This window comes from Argopecten irradians, chromosome 4, assembly GCF_041381155.1.
Source record: "Argopecten irradians isolate NY chromosome 4, Ai_NY, whole genome shotgun sequence".
Taxonomy (NCBI): domain Eukaryota; kingdom Metazoa; phylum Mollusca; class Bivalvia; order Pectinida; family Pectinidae; genus Argopecten; species Argopecten irradians.
In genome coordinates, this window is record NC_091137.1 from 51,424,101 (window position 1) to 51,449,418 (window position 25,318).

Consider the following 25,318-nt stretch of genomic DNA (forward strand, 5'->3'; position numbering starts at 1 on the left):
TTGATTATATTTACATCTGTATGGTAGGATGCCTAGACGATTAATTTGATTTGATTGTGAAAAAGGGACACTTAATTCTTAATGAAAGACTGTATGGTTGCCATGCTACCAGTATTAATACTAAATATTTAGGAATAAACCACTGCAAGGACACTGGCGTTGCTTGTCAAAAGTATTTTCTTACATTAAAAGATCATGCTTGAAAGTAAATAACATAAAAACAGCTTATTAATTGATAAGAAAGGGTAGATGTGACGTAACGTAATTCCCAGAACAGGATACAAACCTCTGGAACACATTGAAAAGGTGTAAGTCCGAAGTCACTTGCGCGGTTGAAAAATGCTTGTAAATTAAACATGACCTGTTGTACATGTATCTAAATCTATTATCTTTCATTATTGCACTTGGAAATATTTACATGAATTAAAGTATTGTCGATTTTACTTTTGTAAATAGCGAGCGTATACATGTAATACATATCGTAAAGTAGTACCGTAGTGTACATATGTAGTAGTGCCATAAGATTGTGATTATATTACGTTGTTGCTATCCTTTTGGGACTTTGATATAAAATTCAAGAAATGTGAAGACTACCCTGCTGAAATACAGAAATGGAATGAACAGACGTAAAATTAGAATGATTAAATATCTTTAAAATCTCATTATTTTGTGTTTTTAGTGTCTAGAGTGTTGTTGCTATGGAGAGAAAATGGTTGCTATGGTGTAACTAAGGGCTATAATATGGTTAAGTGTTATGAAACATGACATGGTTTCGATGATTTCTTATACACATCACAAAGTACTAACTTTCTTAAAGTGTCCACCTTAATCTACGCGTTAGAAATTTTTAAAAGCAATTCAAGTGTATGTTTTAGCATCAATACTGTATGCTCGTTGCCAGGCCTGTTGCTAGGCAACAACATAACAGAATGTATTGAAAGTGTGCATTTTATAATTCCCATATATTGATGTATATATAGTATCAAAATAAAGGCAATCTCTGTTGGGGCCAAAATTGACCTTTATTGCACCTACTCCTTTATATCTTTAATTCCTTGAAAGTCCGTTTTAGGAGCGACCGGACACATGTTACGATCGTGAATCTTCAGTAAGGTATCTCCAAATCTAAATGGCTAAATTAATATAGTCTGCAGCTTGAAACGAAGTATGTAATTGATTCATTACATGAAACAGTTTACCTTTTAAATTATGTTTCGCAAGCATGTGAACACTTTTGAACTTGCAAATGTTTACGGAAGTAGGCCTAAGTGTAATCGGCCAGGTACAATATTGTCCCTATATGTCTTAATGGAGCACTGCCTCAGAAAATCATTCGGGCAAACTTTTCTTTACTAATTGTAGGTTTCCTATTATTTTATAAGTATACATGCATGTTATTTTTGTCCAAAACAAACATAACTACCATTCTTAATATCTACCGTACCGCTCACAAGACGTCAAGTTCACAATTTGTAGACTTGCCGTATAATTTTCCTTTAAAAAGACCTTCATATTTATATGTGAAAAAATAATGTCTCGCTGTGAATTTGATATTTTGTATGGTTCAGTTTTATTGCCTAGTAGGTAAGCGATATAAAACAAGTATGATAAAATGTATAAAATCGTTTTAATAATGGTTTGCATAATCATTACTTTGCTCCATTAGCAGTAATAGGCACCAATTGTAGCTTTAAAGTGTACACGGAATGGAAAATAATATTAGGATATGTTATTCTGTTTGATCTCCTGACAAGAATGTTGAAAACCGCATCAAAATCGGCCGCTTCAGTACCGAGATACCGCCCTCCGAAGTGCTCGATTTTTACCTGTATATCAACTGCTAATCAGGGAATCAGCCGCTCACGCTGATTTGGGGAATAACCGGATGTGACGTCACGAGGACAACGGCAGTGAGGTGTTTGGTAGTGGGGTTATAGCACAAAGGTGGACATACAGAGGACTCCACATAATCGAATAACGGTTATTTGAATATTTCGGTTATTTGCATAAAATTCTGCGGTCCCGATTTTTTCCTTCTTTATCTTTGTTTTTCAACTCCGTGTATTTGCATAGACTTTTACATGACCTCCGGTTATTTGAATAAAATATTTGAGAAATTCTAAAAATAAAATTGAATATTTTTCAATTTTGCAATATATTTTTAGCGAAATTCACCGATACATGTTTCAAGATACTTCGCTTTTACTAGAAATCATCATGGTGACAGATTAACGTTATTGTATGGCTTGTTATTTTATGCATGAATCTGCAAAGGTATTCGACGCTGTTACGATTTACTTCAGCAGCGGTTGATCATAACTTTAGTATAATCACTGACTCAAACATCTAATTAAAGCATTTGCACATTCCAATATGTTTATTTATTAACGTAACGTACCTTAGTTCGCGATCGGTTGGAGAAACCATGCTTCCTTACAACAATCGCCATTCATGAGTAGTCTCGTTCAAACAGAGTCTTGTTGACTACGACAGACAATGTGCGAATCAAGCGTCTCGTTGAACGAGACATAAAAGCATGCAAAGTCGGCGTGTAATGACTACCGCAAGTTTCGTACAGTATGTAGGATACCAAAGATACTTGCTACGTTGTTTCATTGCTACTTGAATATGCATTAATTTCTGAAATGTTATCAAGCTATTCGCCGTATAGATCAACAATACAGAGAGAATTCTCAAAACACATTTAGGTCCAGTGAACGCACGGCTTCATCACCTGCACCCCTGTCAATTGAAGCTATGTAAACCATGGTTGACCATGGTTAAACCATGGTTAACCATTGCCCAGGAACCATGGTTATCCATGGTTAACCATGGTTTTGACTTCTACGTTAAATGGCCAACCATGGTCAAGCATGGTTAAGCATGGTTGATGTTGGAACCATGGTTTTATGTAAACCATGGTCAAACCATGGTTAAACCATGGTTTATAAACCATGGTCAAACCATGGTTAAGCATGGTAAGGAACCATGGTTGAAGGCCCAGGCGGAATATCTTCCCAAATACCATGGTTAAACCTAGTAAAACCATGGCCAACCATGGCCCATACACCATGGTTGGTCATGTTCAACCATGGTCATGGTAATTGACTATGGTCAAAACACATGGTTTACCATGGTTGACCATGGTTGAACCATGGTTGACCATGGTCAATTCATTGGTCAAACCATGGTCAAGTCATTGTCAAAACAGGGTCTCATTATTGTCAAAACATGTTCAGGCCATGGTTACCCTACAGAAAATTTCATTGGATTTACGTGGAATTTCCTTGGAATTTCAGTGGTATATCCAGTGGAACAGAGGTAAAATTTGCCAGAATTTTCACTGGTTAAGTGATATTTCCAATAGAATTCAAGTGGTAAATATCTATCGAATTTTGTATCAATCCAATGGAAATTCCATATTTGATATTATTACTCAATTCAATGTTTGCTGAAACAAATTGTGATGGCAATAGGTATAATCTATGTATTCATGTATAACAACAGAAGAGTTTTACTTGGAATCACCACCAGTTTACTGTGTTCATTATATTTTTATACTACCACAGATAAGTGCTAAGAAAATCTGTTATCAGGGATATGCAGCAATTGATTTCATTATACATTCCAAGTAAATTAGTATTTGTCTGAAATAAACCTATAGTTACAAAACATGATAGTTTATATGGACAATATAACACAATAACAATTGACAAATACACAAACCTATAAAAAATTCTATATGCATAGGAACACAATATCAGTGTGCAACGATTTCATGTTGATAAAGAATTGCAGACAAATCAAAACTTACTAAAAGTGTTCATCTGTACTTACAGACATTCAGGAATAAGATAATCCATTCACTAATTGGCCAAAACTTCCATTTTAAGAAGAGAGATGTTTCCCCTTCCACACTCCAACAGACACAGCAGCCATTTTGGATGGTGACTGTTTTGGCGGGAAACATATAGAAGTCATGTGACTCATGTTGTCGGGAAGTGAAACCATGGTCAACCATGGTTAACCATGGTCAAACATGGTTGAAGAATATCAACATCATCTCAACCACGGATGACCATGGTCATAATTTAACCATGGTTAAAATATGAAGTGAAACCATGGTCAACCATGGTTAACCATGGTCAAACATGGTTGAAGGATATCAACATTAGCTCAACCATGGTTGACCATGGTCATAAATTTAACCATGGTTAACCATGGTTACTACCATGGTTAAAATATGCCGAAACCATGTCTAACCATGGTAAAACCATGGTTAAATATGGTTAACCTTACTGACCATGGTTAACCATGGTCACCAATTGACAGGGGTGCCGCCATTTTCGAATTCATACACAAGTGTAAAAACAACACTACTAGTTGATCGGCACTTTGAAGTTTAATCACGATAGTAAGTTCATTTTGCCAGGCAAATGACGTAAATTTGTTTATTATTTAGGTTCAGAATTGTAGACACAAATTCAATCCTGTTTAGTTATTGCATTTGATATCGATCGTTTTGCTGTTTCTCAAACATTCACGTGTCGATCTAACGTAAACAATATTGGAATATTTTTTGTTATTAAACAATTAAAATCGATTTACAACTTCGAAAATAATAACTTGTTGCTCGTTTTAAGTGTAAATAATTTACGTATTTATCAAGTAAACGAAACGATATCTATTTGCCTGTTCACATACATACACAAATGTATGTGTGAGGTCAAACGAAGGTGTAAAATGTCATCTCCGCTTATTCGAATACCCCGGTTATTTGCATATTTTCTTCTGGAAAATGACCTATTCAAATGAGCGGAATCCTCTGTATATGTATTCCTAATATGGGGTTACGATAATTTTACAGATATATATATACAGTATATATAAAATAGGAAATATTGCAACTGAAATCATGCTAAATACATAAGTAGGTTAGCGGAAACATGTATAAGTTATTTATGTTTCTGGTATAAGCCAGGTGTACCTTGTGTAAAAACTTTTAAGTAGAGATCTTATCTCTGTTTTAACAGCTTACTAAATTATCAAACCTGGGGTATATTCAATTTTCATAATGTCATATAAAAAGAGACGAATTCGAAAAATGATGGTCATATAATCATCCATTTGAATATGATTCTGTATAAATAAAAATTCACTAGGCCTATGGATTTCAAGAATCAGCATAACCAAAAGAAAACGTGTTAAATGTATTTCATAGTTCAATACACGTAGATATCATAGGCATAAATTGGGAGGGTGAGTAAACAAAAAAAATAAACCACTCGAGAAATTCAATTTAAAATACATAATTCATTTATAGCTGTAACGAGTCTATCTTCCTTTTAACCCTTTAGCATTCACTATACTAATAGTTATATAACCCTTATCTGTTCACAGTTTTACAGGGAAAATACCAAGAATGCATTATTCAAGTTTGAATCAGCATATCTTTTAAAGTATTCAAGCTAGACACCTAAAATTTTCTATACATAGTACATACATACTCCTCTTTAATTACCAATCTTAAATTTAGAATTTCACCTGCTTATTCAGCAGGTGTGCACAGGTAAATACCTATGTACAGGTATTTTTTATTCAATTTGGGGTGAAATGTCTGTATTGGTTAAAAACAAACATTCAAATTTAATAATTGGGGTTGGTTATCATTCTTCTGTACACCGCCGACTACAAAGTATCATGTCTCTGCACCTGGACCTGAAAAAGGTAAGAAAACCTTAATTAGTATACAGGTAAAATATCAATTAGAATATTATTGTTCTTTAAATTTTCTATGAATCCATGCTCTTCCATTACTGGATAATAAACAATGACTTCGAAGTATCTGGACTAATTTGGTGTTCTTTGCTCTTGCAGTAGTATGATTATTTCATATTTCCAAGGTACAGAAAACCTGACAGGTAAAATATGCTAATTAGCATACATATATATACAGGTAAGTTATGATTATCATTCTAAATCATCTTATTTTTCTGATTTCAATAGATATTGGGTGGCCATCAATGATGAAACTGCTTCTGGAATCCAATATGGTTGCTGCTGAAGTCACCTGTGGAAGAAAGAGAAAAAACATTTATATTTGGAATCATGGATTATCTAATTTGCATATTAATTTATGCATAATGTATGCAGATATGTACATTACATTACGTTACAAACAGTGTCTGATAGAAATATTTGACTAATAAAGAGATAATTAATTTAAGATAAAACTGTTTTTTTTATTATTATTCTTTTTTTTTTTATTTTTTTTTATTTTTTAACATATGAACAGATATATACAGGTGAAAACTTGTGAACAGATATATATATACAGGTGAAAACTTGTTAACGAACACAGGTAAGAAAACTCGTTAACTGCTACATCATCATAATCTTCCTCGCAAGGACAGAGACCAATTATCCCATGTCCTTACCAAGATATGCAGAATTATGTAATTGAGACCCATACTTGGAATTTGCTTACAATACCTGAATTAAGTCATCATATTCCTGTGGTGATATGCTGCAAAGCAACCATTTCGGCACAAAGGTACGTCACAGAAAACGCAAAAGAATGAGGTCTCAATATGCCTACCTTTTGGAGTTCTTCTCTTTTGAACTGAGCATTCCTTGCAAATTTTTTTCCTACCTGATATTTTCTCCAATTTGTGGTGCCCAATTGTCTCTGGTTCTACTATTTAGTTTGCTAAAGCTACCCTCTTACCTGCCTTATGTTTTCTACAGGTGTATCCAGCAATCAGTTGCTCTGCAACATCAACACGAAACGCCAGGTGGTCATAACCTTTCTTGGGGGCAGGTTCTTTCTCAGATTTTGTGTACACAATATGAGCATTTACTATGCTCAAATTTATCATGAACCACAGCAAATATCTCCACCATTTCTTACCTGCTCGACCCACAGGGTAGTATGCCCTCATTTGATCTGATTTGTCTACTCCACCCATGTGACTGTTATAATTCAAATTACATGTTGGCTTACCTTGTCCCTGAAAAGGCTGCTGTGATGTAGACAAGAAGGTCAGCTGCCTTTTATCTTTGTAAGAAGTTGCAATCATGTTCCCTTTCTGCATCTGCAGTAACTCACCATTATTTTTTAGTTTTGCGGAAGCAATTTCAGCAGGTAGACCTTTCCTATTTTGCATGATTGTCCCACACACATAAGTACCTACCATATCTAAATGTTCAGCTAATAAAACTGAACTAAAGAAACGGTCGTAATACAAATGTTGGTTTTTGTTGTGAAATGGCTTAGTTATGTTCCATACAACATCATAGCCCAATCCATGCTGTCGCCCGCCTGGTTTCCTACCTGTGTACACATCAAAATTGGAACAGTATCCTGTGTCAGACTCGCACACTTCCCAAACTTTCACACCCCACTTTGTTGGTTTTGCCGGCATGTATTGGCGAAAATGAACATGACCTTTAAATCCAATCATAGCCTCATCAACACTCAAATCTCTAGCAGGCTTGTACACTTTCCTAAATTTCTTGGAAACAAGATCTAACAATGGTCTTACCTTATAAAGTGGATCATAGTCTGGGTCGTCTCTGCCAGGCATGTCGGACGTATCCCGCAGGTGAATATACTGATTTAATTTCAAAAATCTTGTTTTAGGCATGACACCTGAAATAAATGGGTCCCCATACCGCTTGTCTGTGCTCCAGTAGCACCAAATACGAGGCAATTGCTTCACACCCATCATAACATTCATACCTACGTAAGCCCGCATCTCGTCAGCTGTCGTCGGACGCCATCTTGGGTCCGGTCCTGTTACCTGTTGCCGTTGCTCGGCATACCTATTTGTTAGCTCACCTGGCCCGAAGGGCCGGTGAGCTTATGTCATGGCGCGGCGTCCGTCGTCCGTCGTCCGTCGGCGTCCGTCGGCGTCCGTCTGTCCGTCAACATTTCCTTTAAATCGCTACTAGTCATAGAGTTCTGAATGGATTACAACCAAATTTGGCCAGAAACATCCTTGGGGGAGGGGGAACAGAACTTGTATAAATTTTGGCTCTGACCCCCCCAGGGGCAGGAGGGGCGGGGCCCAATGGGGATATAGAGGTAAATCCTTTAAATCGCTACTAGTCATAGAGTTGTACATGGATTGTAACCAAATTTGGCCACAAACATCCTTGGAGGAAGGGGAACAGAACTTGTATAAAGTTTTGCTCTGGTCCCTCGAGGGCAGGAGGGGCGGGGCCCAATAGGGGAAATAGAGGTAAATCCTTTAAATCGCTACTAGTCATAGAGTTCTGAATGGAATGTAACCAAATTTGGCCACAAACATCCTTGGGGGGATGGGAACAGAACTTGTATAAATTTTGGCTCTGGTCCCTCGGGGGCAGGAGGGGCGGGGCCCAAAAGGGGAAATAGAGGTAAATCCTTTAAATCGCTACTAGTCATAGAGTTCTACATGGATTGTAACCAAATTTGGCCACAAACATCCTTGGGGGAAGGGGAACAGAACTTGTATAAATTTTGGCTCTGGTCCCTCGGGGGCAGGAGGGGCGGGGCCCAATAGGGGAAATAGAGGTAAATTCTATAAATCGCTACTTGTCCTAGAGTTCTACATGGATTGTAACCAAATTTGGCCACAAACATCCTTGGGGGAAGGGGAACAGAACTTGTATAAATTTTGGCTCTGATCCCCCAGGGGCAGGAGGGGCGGGGCCCAATAGGGGAAATAGAGGTAAATCATTTAAATCGCTACTAGTCATAGAGTTCTGAATGGAATGTAACCAAATTTGGCCACAAACATCCTTGGGGGAAGAGGAACAGAACTTGTATAAATTTTGGCTCTGGTCCCTCAGGGGCAGGATGGGCGGGGCCCAATAGGGGAAATAGAGGTAAATTCTATAAATCGCTACTTGTCCTAGAGTTCTGCATGGATTGTAACCAAATTTGGCCACAAACATCCTTGGGGGAAGGGGAACAGAACTTGTATAAAGTTTGGCTCTGATACCCCAGGGGCAGGAGGGGTGGGGCCCAATAGGGGATTTAGAGGTTAATATTAAAATTCCTTCAGAAAAGAAACAATGAACCTGTATTCAGAACATTACTTGGCATTGCAAACCAGGTGAGCGATACAGGCCCTCTGGGCCTCTTGTTTCAATTGCCATAGAATCAAAAAAACTTTGAGGAAGAAACAACCCAAAATAATCAACAACATTTGCATCAACATTCAGATTATGTGTGGGGCCCATATTCTCTGAAAAATCGGGGATGAAATTATCATTTAAATTACGTGACCATTCAGCAGTCACGTTTGCCAAATATGGGTCATCATCATCACTCCCTTCCTGGTCAGAATCCTGATCGCTGTCGCTGTCTTCATCAACATCGATGTCGGATTCGTCGTTGTTGATGATATCATCAAGCTCCTGTTCTTTTTCCTGTAGTTTTTCCGCCGCATCACGAACATTTTCGTCGGTAAATCCCTCGAACTCAAAATCACTTTCACTTTCACTGTCCGCCATTGTTGTTATGGAGACGTCGATAAACAACTTCGATATTTTTTAGATTTATTTTTAAAAAAATGAAGTAACACTGGGAAATAAAAACACAGACACAGAAAGGAGTATGTATGTATTCAATTTTAACTTTATTGATTTTATTATGATTATTTATTTTGCGTAACCAAGCAACAAAAATAGCAATGTGCACACAGCCGGATTCGGCCGAATTCGGCCGGATTGAACAGATAGGACGTATAAATCTACGGCCGGATTTGGCTGGATTGAATGCTAAAGGGTTAAAGCTACATGTACATGTACACGTATGAGAACATGCGTTTTTTTTATGGAGGCGCAGTCTGCCATCATGTAATCACTCTGGTTTTCAATTATCACCGGAACACTATACCTTGGTAATCCTATCGACAGTATCCGGAACTACAGGAGATAACTTTACACTGTGTATTGCAACGTACGTTGTGTATTATACAGCAGTCAGAGGTTCTCTGTTTATTACATGTTTCAGTCACATTATAATTTCCCACTTAATTACTTTAGACTTATTTTCAATGTTACAATTAGTTATTAGTTATTCTCACCGAAAGTGTGTCTCAATATCGGTACTTATACTAGTGAGTGCGCTGCATCTAGATCTGTTAGCCTTACTAACCTACGGCAGACTAACTTGCAAACCGCGAATCTAACAGTAATTGCATATAAACTTGTTTGTAAGTAAAAATAATTCAACTGACAATAAATGCCTTTTCAATTACGTGTATTTAATCGAATATTGATAGGCCTATCCACTAATATTTTATAAAAAATGAACTAGAATTCCCCAAACTAACGAACATGTCAACAAGAACAGTCCGTACAAAGGGAGACAACTGTTACAAACTCTGCCGACGCACTCCAATGCAGAGTGTTAAATCACACATGTGTTCACTGCTTCACTCATGTTACCGGGGACGCCATCATGGCTTCTGCTGTTGATATTACGGTATATATTTGTAATTATAAGTACGATGTCATGATATTTAAATATCACAGGCCTAAAAGGATATAATCTGACAATGATTTTGACGATTTTTTATTCAATTTGACCGAACGAAAATCTGACGTACATGAAAAACGGCGAGGTCCCGTACTATCGCCATTACCTGACGCCGTGTTGGTCCTGGAATGGCTGGCGAGTTTACAGCCGTGAGTGTTGATAATTTTGTTAAAAACTTGCTGTCAAAACTTCAATAATCCTATTATATGTTTCATTTACAGTTGATCAGATCATTTTCGTGCATTTTTCAACGGCAAATAATGTACTAACATCCTACAATAAACACATTACTCGGAACGATAGAAAGTGAAAGAAGCGGTGAACGGACGGTGAATCGGCACGGACAAAGCAGCAATAACAGTGTTTTACAGAGCAAATATATTGATGGAGCCACGATACAAATATTGATTAGTTTGTTTACGATATTTCAGGTAATTTGCGCATATATTGTGTTTAAGTTATAAAAAATCGGCAATATTTTGAGTATTTCCGACAGAGAAAATCGCCCATTTTCTGACATGTAAACGTTTTAATTAATTTTTGAAGTCCTCATGTCGAATAATATTTGGAAATGATAGCATCACTGTATAATTTGATTCATTCTGAAGCAACATTATTAACAAAACATTTCTCAAAAATAAACATAAAAGTACGGCGGCACAGAAGTGACACGAAAAATATTTTTTTTAATGTAGGACCCCAAAAAAAAAAGATTTTATATAGGGTGAAAAATATTTTTTCTTTTACGTGCTCACGTAAAACTTATTACGTGAGCACGTAAAACGTTTACGTGCTCAAGTAAAACAGTTTGTGTAAGACAAGAAATATTTTTTATGTATGGTGAAAAATATTTTTTTTATGTGGGACGAAAAATGTTTTTTTTTTTTATGTAAGACAAAAATATTTTTTTATGTAAGGTGAAATGTATTTTTTTCTTGTTTTAACAATATCTTGTTTATTTGCAGATGTTGTATATTCTATACAAAGGGATATTCCGTTAAGATGTTAAAGGATTTGTGCAGCCAAAATATTGTTTTGATAATACGTCAGGATATTGCTTTGGATGAATGAAAAATTAAGTCCCACCCAACGAATCGCCTAGCTTTTAGCGCTATCGGTTGGTTTTGGTCGTGATTTACGGGTAGTGTCGACTACGGTTCAGAGATAATGAGATACTGATGTAGATATTTCAGTTTCAAAACATTCCATTTACACCATTTCAAACATTCAAACAAGCATATATCTAACTTTAGATTAGATAATCTGTCCAATTTGATAGCGATATCAAAATGATGTTCGGATCAGTCTGGACTGAGATTTAGATAGCATATTATATAAATTTCTGTGTAATAAAAAAAAAACCAGTATAATGTAACACTATCTTATTACTTATTATTGTTTTTTATTTCAAATTTCTACCATAACGATGCAAATACGTCACAGTTTTTGAGTAAAAGTAAAATGTGGACGGTTATTAGTTATGTGATATTGGAGTGACAATACCGAACTTATACCGAAAATAATATGTATATCTATATTGTTGCCTTTGAAACTTTATCCATAACGTTTACTAAAAAGCAGAAATACATCAATGATATTTCTGATATGTGTTTCTAAATTACAGTATAAGTGTAGATTTTAATTCATAATTTCAAAATTATACTAAATCCTTAAAATAGTATATCTATTGCCGATCCTTTTGTATATCATACCGAGATTTAATAGTATGATATATGAACATTTATCGTATAATCCAAAAAGTAACCACACATTGTGTTCAAATGAAAAAATAAAATTACTTGTATACAGGCATCATAAATAGATATGAAATGTTGTACCTTTTCAAAATTATACTTGGTGATATTTATATAAGTATATTTAGTGTGGTAATGCTGTAACCCTTCTTGTATGACTATACATGTAGATTCGAAACAGTGAAAATACTAGAACGTATATATGTACCCGGCCTACTATACCTTTCTAAAGACGACACCATTTTCTGTCAAAAAGTCTTTTGAGCTACAATATTGCAGCTATGAAAATACATGCTTAGAATTTTTCCTAAAACCTTAGAAATTACGGGTGATTGCTATATTCCACGATTCCGTAATTACAGTACTAGACTGGAATAATTTTTAAGGTTAAATCTTTAGTTGAAATAGTTCTTAGAACCATTTTTGTTTCTGAATAAGTCAACTTCCATTATTGTTTTACCTGTGTACGACATATATATATGTAATATATATTCCTAGGTACATGTATGATCAGGGATATTTTATTTCCATTTGCTTTTACATCTTCATTTTAAAAATGGAGGTGACAATAAAAAAAACCTAGAGCATAGATGTACGGGATTTCCATAATTCAAGTCACAATCCAATTAACGGATGTCCTAACCTGATTGACAGTAAGACAATAGCAAATACCCGACATAGTCCACCGAATAGCAAATTGCCCGCGGCCAGGTACTTACAGGTGAGTTCGATGAATGGCGTTTGGTACAGGTAAACAACATCCTGGCCCAGGTATTACATAACCATCAAACCAAAGACATGGCTAATTATATATCTATATAGGGGTATCTACTCGTATATCGATTAAAAATTGAAAGCGACCGCACAGTCTGAAAAAATAGTTTGTTTTGCTAATATCGCAATATTTAGATCTTTTATAATATCAAAAATAAATTCTTTCTACCACATGTTGAAACGTTTTACGGTATTGTAATAAATGTATCTCAATTTATTCGGTTAGCAACAATGTTGGTAATGATCAATCATCGGTGTGTATGTACAGAAACATATACACCGTATACATATATGTATATATGTTTCTGGTATGTACGTCAATACTTTAATAAAGGATTTCTGAAATTGTTTCATAAAATTTCATTTTACAGTCACAAACTTTGTAATTCACAATGTATCAAAGATACAGACTACAGGAAAATATTATGTAATTAAAGCTTATTCGTTGTTGAACTCCTCGACAAAAAAAAATCGAAACTTTTATTTCTGTGTGGATTTTCTTTCATAATTACACGAAGATACCTGTTATTAGAGCATAAATTAGAGTATTTGAAACATCGAATTTCACTCTTTTAGTTATTTACATTCGAGCCAAAGTTATTGAATGATTAACTTCACTCAAAAGTAATCATAAAAAATTGTTGATCGGCTTTTCCTGTGACCGTCGATGTAAGTGATAGCACATCAGTTATAGTACAGCTATAAGCCACGGACTATTATGATGTCACACGGTTTAGAGCTAGAACATATGCATAATCGGGCGGTCAGAAGTTTGGACCTCGATATCGACGGTTTACAGGTTATTCCGGTCGCGCGCGGCACGGAGAGGTTTCTACACGTGCTAATAAAGCCATTTCCAGCATAAACTGAAATTATAATTTTTGACTGCACAATTCCTTTAACTAGTACTTTCATTGCAACAAAATGTAATATTCCAATCCAGTATTAACTTCTGAAATTGAAATCAGGGGTATCAATGTTTATAATATCCTGAGTTGGGTTAGATGTTTTAATGGAATATCCCTTGAGAGGAAATTGGACATTGATTTCAACTTCACCTTACACTGTTGTTAACATTGACAGATTGACACTGGATTTGGCAATATTTGATTGTTGGGTTCATTAATGGCATGGACGGCCTCCAATGTATGTTGTGTGTAGCATGCACAGACTGCGCTGTATTTGTTGGGTCTTCTTGTATAGTGGAACTCTTGTCCTTTCATTGTGCTACATGTATTATGATATCACTGGAACATGCCGCTGAAGACACCCAAGAATCCCAACACACCTGGTCACATTAAACTGACAATGGGTCAGCCAGTCGTTCTACTGCCAGTATATGCTGAGCTCAGCAGGAGCATAACTACCACTTTCATACACTTTGCCCAGATGGTAGAAAGTTCAAACCATGATTGAAATTTCAAAACATGTAAAAACCAACACAAACTTTCAAAAGGAATATATATTAGTCTTGCATCATTTTTATTCTATATATCATTATTCATTGTTCATATTTATTTCGCATACAATATTTTCAAGATCTTTGGAGCATTTGTTTTTAACAACTTTATAAGATTTAACATTTCCATGATTTAACCAATTTGCAAATATTTGATCCACATTATTCTATAATAAACAACAGTCATTCTGCGAAAGCACAGAATTTTCAATCTGTTATTTCAATCCATATTGATTGAAAATAACCTGAACATGTACTATTACCTCTTTTATGATATATCTTTAATATTTCAATATATCATTACCCTGTCTAGAATCTGAGCTACGCCTCCTTCAGTACTTTCAGTACTTTGATTAACAATATTCAACAGTACATTTATTGGTCATATAGATTATCATTATTAGTATTATATAATGATCGATATTGACCAAAATTCACAAAGAATTGAATATCCAAAATCTAGCAACTACCAGAAATATCAAAATTCTGACATTGTGCATCATCTTTGTATTGTTCTTTCTCGACATGCCATTTGTAAGTAATTTTGTAGTTTCTGTTAAAAAAATACATATAACTAGAAACATATATACGAGACAAATGTATACATTGGTCATTCTGAAATATACAATTATGTATACATCTAGTGATTTATACACTTGTTATATGTTATGTTCGAACGATATATTTTACTGTAAACCAAGGATTTATAAGTGTAAACAAATATTACATTATACAACAATTAAATGATGGTCCATCGCTAACTTACCTGTGATCTTACTTTTGACACCTGACGTGAGCTAATCAACGAAGCGTGACAGGTCACTAAACACCTTTCTTACGTAATCTGGTTATTAGCCCCCTCATTAGTCTCGGTTGACCATGCATTTTAGTTACTGCAGTATACAGGTAAAGAGTTAAATGCAGCACGACATTGGCTATTCGGAAGTACAGTTCTGATTTTGTTCTGTACTTAAATTGATATCTGCAACTTGGATTAGATATAGACATCTTCAGTCTTTTTTTCGTCTGACTTGTGCATGATTTATTTTTTCAATGAAATGAAAAAGACACTAATCAACAAGTCGTCGGATGTATTGTATTATATGAAAGCTGAATGTATTTCGTCAAAAAAAAAAAAGGAACGATTTCAGATATAACGCAATTGGTAGATGCATTTACATATATGCAAAAAAATCAGTGTAGAATCATAACTTAAAGATGCTCCACCGCTGACAAATGGCATTTTTTCACTATTAAAAACAGGAGCAGACGATTTAGTATTTTTCTTCAGTTACAAAAGTTACTTACTTCACACCATTGAAAAGTTTGAGCTTCTAATTTTACTTCAAGTTAAAAATATGAAAAATAATTAATTGCATCCCGAAAAAATTCCGTGGCACTATATCCTATATGGAATGAACTACTGAATGCGCATGTACCAAAGGCAAAATAAATTATTTTATATTATTTTTTGTGTTAATTAGACTATTATATACACGATTAAACACCAATTATTGTTCAAATGATGAATATCATTTATGCTATGTCGGCGGTGGAGCATCTTTAATTCGTATGGGTAGGTTATATGAAAAAGTCAGAAATTTGTAAAGCAGGTTTGACCAGTACAACGACCTGAGTCGGGTTTTGGATAACATAGTCAAGAATCCTTTACATAATATTCATATATATGTGGTTCCAAATACCGTAGATTTACAACGTACGTGGATTATTATACACATTATATTGTGTATAATTGTGCAGAAATCGCGCAGAAATGTTCATTTATCTACGACAGGTACATCAATATATGCATGGTATAAATCCCTATTTTCAAGCGTATTCCAAACTCATATCTGTGATTGAGGATAATATTAAATAGGTATCGGACATGTACACAGGTACTTGTGTCTGTAAAAATTGATATTTACAAACAGATAGTTTATATTAGATGGCAGACACAGAAAATCGCCACTCTATCTTATGCGAGTAGAGTAGGTCCCGTTGTCCTCGTGACGTCACAGGTCAGGGGTCCCGAATCGGGGTCAATGGCTTGGGGCTTCAGGTGTGTTCTAGAGAAAAGTTGCATTATCTCTAATACCGTATTCGCTATGAAACTCGTACTTTCTCAATTCTAAATTTTATACAATGACACATTTATCAAGCCTTATATACCAAACCATTTCGTGTACACTTTAAAGACGATACCATTTTCTGTCTAAAAGTCTTTTGAGCTACAATATTCCAGCTAATTGGGCTTGTGACATGCTGGGATAAAGTTTACCAAGTTTGTTCAAATGAATGACCTTTACCTACTTTTAAGGTCAAAGTCATCAAATATTTCAGAAACTTAAAGCTTGTATCACTTTAATTGTTAGCCACTACTGTATATGTGACTATATGTTGTTTTGTGCCAATAGTCAGATGACCGTTAAGGCCCATGGGCCTCTTGTTTTATTTTACCAAAGGTTTGTTTCTTGTGTAACATTCGGGCCACTATCTAAAATTCTATGCTCACAATAGTCCTGACTATGTATTTCAGAAATCAGGTGATCATTAAGGCCCATCAACAGGACCTCTTGTTAGATAAAAGTTAAATCTAGACAGATTATACTGTTGTCTTGAAAGCTACAATTGTTGCCCATTACTGCTTGTGGAGCAAAGTCAACAAAATTGAAAAAAGCTATTTACACCTTGGTTTCATGTTATTGAGTCAATTCCTTTATATACTAAGCAGCGCATAAAAGATTTAAGTCAAAATTAGATATTATTTGCTTTACATTGGGGCTTTTCAGTTTTATTCAAAGGAAAAATGTACATTTCTACAGATTGTGATATTGAGGTGAGGTAAAATAGATATTACTAATGATTGTTATGTTGGCTTAACACAAAAAATGAAACGAGCATGAAATAATTGGAAACTGATAAAAGCATAGAAAATGTTTTCGGAGTGATTCACTGCGACATGCCTCCACTAGCACACATAGGGACCATTTTGTACCCGACCTGAAAGCATATTAGTTCGGGTTCTACTACAGAAAGTGTTGCTGAAGTAATACATGTCCCCTGCTGAACCCTACAAACTATTACAGTCAGACACCTAATCCCAGGCTGTGTTACCTTATAAGCTAACATGGTATGAATTTTCATCAATCATCCATCCATTCTCAGGTTATCATCTGGAAACTAATATCGGGACTGACAGACAGACAGACGGGCAGACAGACAGATCGACGGATGGATGGACTACGTACAGACAGACGGAAGGTCAGATGGACAGACAGACGGACACTTAACACTGGCATGAGAATATTTATTTCATACTATAGTTTTCAGGATTGATTGTATTCTTTATGGTAAAAACCTTATCAATTTCCTTCTTTCAGCTACCAAATGCATTTTCACTGGAAAAGAACTAGAATTTATCATTTCTGATTTACAACCCTGCACTCAGTACTCATACAAACTTCGAGCTTATACAGAGGGAGACGAAAGTCCGTTCAGCGACTTTGCAATGATTATCACAGAGGAGTCCATTCCTAGTGCTCCACAGAATTTACGGGTTTTGGGATGTACAATAACTCAACTAAAGATAGGCTGGGACCCTCCTGAGCACCCCAACGGGGTCCTCAAGGGCTACACTGTCTACCAAGGTAAGTCTAGGCCTTAAGGGCTACACTGTCTACCAAGGTAAGTCTAGGTCCTTAAGGGCTACACTGTCTACCAAGGTAAGTCTAGGTCCTTAAGGGCTACACTGTCTACCAAGGTAAGTCTAGGTCCTTAAGGGCTACACTGTCTACCAAGGTACGTCTAGGCCTTAAGGGCTACACTGTCTACCAAGGTAAGTCTAGGTCCTTAAGGGCTACACTGTCTACCAAGGTAAGTCTAGGTCCTTAAGGGCTACACTGTCTACCAAGGTAAGTCTAGGTCCTTAAGGGCTACACTGTCTACCAAGGTAAGTCTAGGTCCTTAAGGGCTACACTGTCTACCAAGGTAAGTCTAGGTCCTTAAGGGCTACACTGTCTACCAAGGTAAGTCTAGGTCCTTAAGGGCTACACTGTCTACCAAGGTACGTCTAGGCCTTAAGGGCTACACTGTCTACCAAGGTAAGTCTAGGTCCTTAAGGGCTACACTGTCTACCAAGGTAAGTCTAGGTCCTTAAGGGCTACACTGTCTACTAAGATAAGTCTAGATGGGACCCTCCTGAGGTTCTAAGGGCCGGGTACACTATCTACCAAGAAAAAATTCTGGAAATGATAGAATCAAATACTTTTCATAGATGGAAAGGTCCTTATGGTTCTTTACAAAAAGTATAAATTTTATGACCCTGGGGTCTCACGTTTCCCCCTGGGGAGGGGGTCAAGTTTGCTATAGTTTATATAGGGAAAACACATTTATGAGCATTTTTTGCTCAATTTTCATAGGAAATTAGTCAAACTTGGTTATAATCATTAGCCTGAGATAGCATTTTAATATCATATCCATATTGGCCCTGGTCGACCCCCTGGGAGCAGAGCCAAAAGGGGCAAATAGGCTAAAACTTCAAAAATCTTCTTTTTTAATTCTGGAAATAGTATAGTCTCAAATACTCTATATAGATAGAAAGGTCTTAAGGTGTTTTATGAAAATTGTGAATTATATGACCCTTGGGTCTCACGTTTCTCCCTGGGGAGAACATTATTTCATAGGAAATTAATCAAACTTGATTAGAATTATTAGCCTGAGAAATAGTATCTTTACATCCATATCAGTCCTCGCTGACCCCCTGGGGGACCAGAGGGGTGGGGCCAAACAGGGTCAAAGTGACTTAAAATTTCAAAAAATCTTCTGAGTTCACAGGTTTGATGGAAGCAAATACTCTTCATAGATAAAAAAGTCAAATTTATAATTTGTTTGATTAGTTTAACGTCCTATTAACAGCCAGAGTCATTTAAGGACGTGCCAGGTTTGTTGGTGGAGGAAAGCCGGAGTACCCGGAGAAAAACCACCGACCAGCGGTCAGTACCTGACAACTGCCCCACATGGGATTCGAACTCGCGACCCAGAGGTGGAGGGCATGTGGTAATATGTCGGTACATCTTAACCACTCGGCCACCGCGGCCCCTCAAATTTATAAAATCACTGACCAACTTCAAGGGCCAGTATATTAGTATTTATATGTCTTTGTTTCATTAAAAAAAAACTCAAGTGACCGTTAAGGCCCATGGGCCTCTTGTTTTCAAAAAGTTTCATTGAATTATTCCACACTAATGATTCAAATTGATTATTTACAGCAGATGTCGGCGATTGTTTCTCCTTTTCAGTCTCGAGCGGCATTTATTAGCCCATGTGGGCTATTCAAATCGCCTTTCGTCCGTGGTCCGTGGTCCGTCCGTCCGTCCTTCCGTCCGTCCTTCCGTCCGTCCGTCCGTCCGTTAACAATTCTTGTTACCGCTATTTCTCAGAAAGTACAAAAGGAATCTTTCTCAAATTTCATATGTAGGTTCCCCTAGGACCCTAGTTGTGCATATTGCATTTTGGGACCAATCAGTCAACAAGATGGCCGACCGGCAGCCATCTTGGATTTTGATAGTTAAAGTTTGTTAGCGCAATTTCCCAGAAAGTACTGAAGGAATCTTTCTCAAATTTCATATGTAGGTTCCCCTAGGACCCTAGTTGTGCATATTGCATTTTGGGACCAATCAGTCAACAAGATGGCCGACCAGCAGCCATCTTGGATTTTGATAGTTAAAGTTTGTTACCACTATTTCTCAGAAAGTACTGAAGGGATCTCTCTCCAATTTCATATACATGTTTCTCTTGAACCCTAGTTGTGCATATTGCATTTTGGGAGTGATCGGTCAACAAGATGGCCGACCGGCGGCCATCTTGGATTTTGATAGTTAAAGTTTGTTACTGCTATTTCTCAGGAAGTACTGAAGGGATCTTTCTCAAATTTCATATGTAAGTTTCCCTAGGACCTCGGTTGTGCATATTGCATTTTGGGACCAATCAGTCAACAAGATGGCCGACTGGTGGCCATCTTGGATTTTGATAGTTAGAGTTTGTTACTGCTATTTCCCAGAAAGTACTGAAGGAATCTTTCTCAAATTATATATGTAGGTTCCTCTTGAACCCTAGTTGTGCATATTGCATTTTGTGAGTGATCAGTCAACAAGATGGCCGACCGGCGGCCATCTTGGATTTTGATAATTAAAGTTTGTTACTGCTATTTCCCAGAAAGTACTGAAGGAATCTTTCTGAAATTTCATATGTAGGTTCCTCTTGAACCCTAGTTGTGCATATTGCATTTTGGGAGTGATCGGTCAACAAGATGGCCGACTGGCGGCCATCTTGGATTTTGATAGTTAAAGTTTGTTACCGCTATTTCTCAGAAAGTACTGAAGGAATCTTTCTCAAATTTCATATGTAGGTTCCCCTAGGACCCTAGTTGTGCATATTGCATTTTGAGACAGATCGGTCAACAAGATGGTCGAATGGCGGCCATCTTGGATTTTGATAATTAAAGTTTGTTACCGCTATTTCTCAGAAATTACTGAAGGGATCTTTCTCAAATTTCATGTACAGGTTCCTCAAGGGGTCTAGTGCATTTTCGGTCAGCAAGATGATCGACAGGTAGCCATCTTGGATTTTGATAATTGAAGTTTGAAGTTACTGCTACATATCTCAGAAAGTACTGGAAGGATCTTTCTCAAGTTTCATATATATTTATATAGTATGCAGTAAAAGTTTGAAAAGCAGGGAAAAGATCCCTCTTTCTGTTGTCAGACATAGATCATTCTTTGGTGGGCGCAAAGATCCCTCTGGGATCTCTTGTATTACTGTAATCGTGGAAATTTACGCGAGGGGGCAATTTACGCTTATTACGCTAAGTTCGCTCGATTGCGAAAATTTTCCCCACATGTAACGTTTTGTAATAAAATTGAATCTTGAAGGCAAATTAGTAACACCTTCTGATTTATTTTATTTTATTTCTAACCAAGCAATTAGTTAATGACATATAAGGACAAGTTTTAACTTAAGAAAGATTTATCCATTTGGCGTGTGTTTTATAAAACAACTGTTTTTGTAATCTAGACTTTATCTTGGCCGATATACCGTATTTTCCCTATTTAGAGCGCCTCCTCTAATAAGGGCGCCCCCACATTTTTTGCTGAAAAAAAATCAACTAATTTCATGCAATTTTTGTGCCAGATTGTGACGATTTGTCTTTGCAGACGCTAATAAAATACTGTTTCACATCAATCTGATACTTAACAGATATCCGATCAGCTATAAATTTATTGCATTGGACAACTTAGGACATCTTTGTGAAGTGTTTACACATAGAAAGAGCGAGAATGCCATGTTCAAAATAAAACGTGTCACTTGAATGCCCCACACACGTGTATGGATGAAGACTATAACTGGCAACAACATTTTAGTGATGTCTATACAGGTTTTATGAATATACTTAGTGTCCGAAGTTACAGGTGCGATTGATCGTCTGCACAAAAACGTTCCATCAGCTCCACTCTCTCGTCTATGAATGGAGGCGACACAGAAAACATGGCGGTTGTTCCCAGAAATCTAGGTCAAATCCCCAATCATTCTCGCGTCCCAGCTGTTAGGCCTCCATCAACAGTAACTCGGCCGACTTACAATGCTTCCATCTCGTTCATGTCATCTGTGCAAAGTTCTGGGATGCTTATTAACAGTAATTTCAATAACTGCACGTTTAATTTCAACTAAACGTGTGGAGTGCACAGCATCGCTTGATCATCAGCTGATATGACATTTTCGCGCCATTGGCCGCATAACTCGTATACAAACATCCGCAGCGTCCCTCTTCATTTATACCATCTTTTTAGCCCACCATCATCAGATGGTGGGCTATTCAAATCGCCTTTCGTCCGTGGTCCGTGGTCCGTGGTCCGTCCGTCCGTCCGTTAACAATTCTTGTTACCGCTATTTCTCAGAAAGTACTGAAGGGATCTTTCTCAAATTTCATATGTCGGTTCCCCTAGGACCCTAGTTGTGCATATTGCATTTTGGGACCAATCGATCAACAAGATGGCCGACAGGCGACCATCTTTGATTTTGATAGTTAAAGTTTGTTACTGCTATTTATCAAAACGTACTGAAGGGATCTTTCTTAAATTTCATATGTAGGTTCCCCTAGGACCCTAATTGTGCATATTGCATTTTGGGACCGATTGGTGAAAAAGATGGCCGACAGACGGCCATCTTGGATTTTGATAGTTAAAGTTTGTTACAGCTATTTCTCAAAAAGTACTGAAGGGATCTTTCTCAAATTTCATATGTATGTTTCCCTAGGACCCTAGTTGTGCATGTTGCATTTTGGGACCGATCGGTCAACAAGATGGCCGACATGAGGCCATCTTGGATTTTGATAGTTAAAGTTTGTTATCGCTATTTCTCAGAAAGTACTGAAGGGATCTTTCTCAAATTCCATGCATAGTTTCCCCTTGTACCCTAGTTGTATATAGTACCTTTAAGGACTGATCCATAATGCCTTTCGGGACTGATCGGTAAACAAGATGGCCAACCAGCCGGCATCTTAGATTTCATTGTTGAAGTTTGTTACCACTATTTCTTAGAAAGTACTACAGTGGACCCGCGATAATCCGGACGCCGGTAGTCCGGAAAACTCACAATCCGAACGGAAATGTCAGGGAAGGGATTTCCGTAACGTTATTTATACTCACTAGTCCGGAAATTCGTATTCCGAATCCGGAACTCCATTTTGGGAACGGAATGTCATTTTCGTTAATAAATTCCCGCAATAATCCGGACAATTTGTTGTCGCCACGTGCCGAGAAAATCCAAGGCCAGCTTCAGTCATGTGTACAATACACACAATCACTTGACACTGAGTGTGTTGTCATAACGACGGCTGCCAGGTCATAGCCATGGGCGTTTACCTGAACACCTTTCAGACGGGTACATGCAGTCATGTAACGGTTCATTGGTTTTCTATAGGAGATCAAACTTCAGTGTTGTTATTGAGATACGCAATATATGTTTAGCCACACACTTTTAAACATGCAGTTTGAGCTTGGGTACAGGTACGTATGCTGTAGATACCTTACTTGTTTCGCATGCAGAATATATCGCTATGAGTATGGAATGCAATAAAGTGAGATAATACTCACAAAATTAATAAGAATTTTAAATGTATGTGAATCTATTCGAATTCATCGTCTGTGGTATAAGATATAAAGGCTACGGCATATGCCATTTACACGTGTGTGACATTGTGCACGAAGTTAGACGTGAACGGGCGCGTGGTTGTTACAAACGTCTGTAAGTCAGAAAGCAAAGATTTGTAGAAATGGTCATTAAAAACACACATTATACAAAATAACAATTATATGAGTTTATAAAATGTTCACAACTATTTGTTATCATAGTTTTTTTTTATGCCAAGAACGTAGATGATATTGATCCTTTGTTAGGCAATTTGCCGTACGATAGATCAAGATGCATACATAGTACACAATTAACAATGGCTTTAGGTTTCGTATTTTGAAGAAGAAATACGTTTATTCAATATTTTTAACGTAATGATATAAAAATACCTATAAATCATAACAAACGAAGTATTAATTATGATACACGTATATTACATAAAAGCCTATCATCGATTACAAGGTCAAGGGGAGTAACTCGTACGTGCCAATTTAATTGACTAAGAACACGGAATTCGGCAATCCGGAAAACTCGTAATCCGGACGGTTTAGGCTTGGAACGAAGGTGTCCGGATTATCGAGGGTCCACTGTATAGCGATCTGTCTCAAGTTTTATATGTAGTGTGTTTGAAAAATTTTGAAAAGCAGGGAAAAGATCCCTCTTTCCATTGTTAGACATAGATCATTCTTTGGTGGGCGCCAAGATCCCTCTGGGATCTCTTGTTGTCATATTGTTTGAATTTATGTATTACTGTTTATATGTTAACTAAAAGCAATGAGAAAATATATATTTCATCGTTATTTGGCTTGAATAAAATAACTGAAATATAAGAACTATTTTTTGTGTTGTCATGGAGAAAAGGGGCAGGACTAAGCTGTCCGTCAACGGCTGTTTTAAGAATGGCTGTTGTGCATGGGTAAACATGACGGTAGTATAATTTTGACGTCGAATAACACACAGTTAATGATTGAATCTGACGTTCAGATTTATTTCAATGTTGTAAACAAATATTGTAAATATAAGGATTAACCTCTTACTTTGTTTAGTTTATGAGATGATAAACTCAATGGAGCAGTGGTTAAATTGTATGTAAACGCTTCGCGTTTACGCAATTTACCTCGTGCTCCATTGGGTTTATCATCTCATAAACTAAATAAAGTAAGAGGTTAATCCTTTAATATCATTGTGTAATTCTAGGGGATAGAACTGTAGAAAACACAACGGAAATGGTGTGTATTATCTCCGGTCTACAGGCCAACACTTCCTATGATATAGAGGTAAGTGAGAAGCAGATGGATATCATATACTAAATCTGTCAGTATACATGTACACCTCTGTCTATAATATACTAAATCTCAGTATACATGTACACCTCTGTCTATAATATACTAAATCTGTCAGTATATATGTACACCCCTGTCTGTATACATGTACACCCCTGTCTATAATATACTAAATCTGTCAGTATACATGTACACCTCTGTCTATAATATACTAAATCTGTCAGTATACATGTTCACCTCTGTCTATAATATACTAAATCTGTCAGTATACATGTACACCTCTGTCTATTATATACTAAATCTGTCAGTATACATGTACACCTCTGTC

General features: G+C 36.6%; 1 protein-coding gene and 1 pseudogene across 1 annotated transcript in view; one reads left to right on the forward strand and one right to left on the reverse strand.

The window, feature by feature from the left end:
* Positions 1 to 5,783: 5,783 nt before the first annotated feature.
* Positions 5,784 to 7,823, reverse strand: LOC138321976 (piggyBac transposable element-derived protein 4-like; annotated as a pseudogene).
* A 6,490-nt stretch (positions 7,824 to 14,313) lies between these two features.
* Positions 14,314 to 25,318, forward strand: part of LOC138322352 (uncharacterized) — a 143,045-nt gene continuing 132,040 nt past the window's right edge. Inside the window, exons 1-3 of the mRNA XM_069266392.1 lie at positions 14,314 to 14,371; positions 17,902 to 18,168; positions 24,905 to 24,984. Of these exons, the coding sequence (XP_069122493.1) occupies positions 14,314 to 14,371; positions 17,902 to 18,168; positions 24,905 to 24,984 (405 nt within the window). The remainder of the gene's footprint in view (positions 14,372 to 17,901; positions 18,169 to 24,904; positions 24,985 to 25,318) is intronic.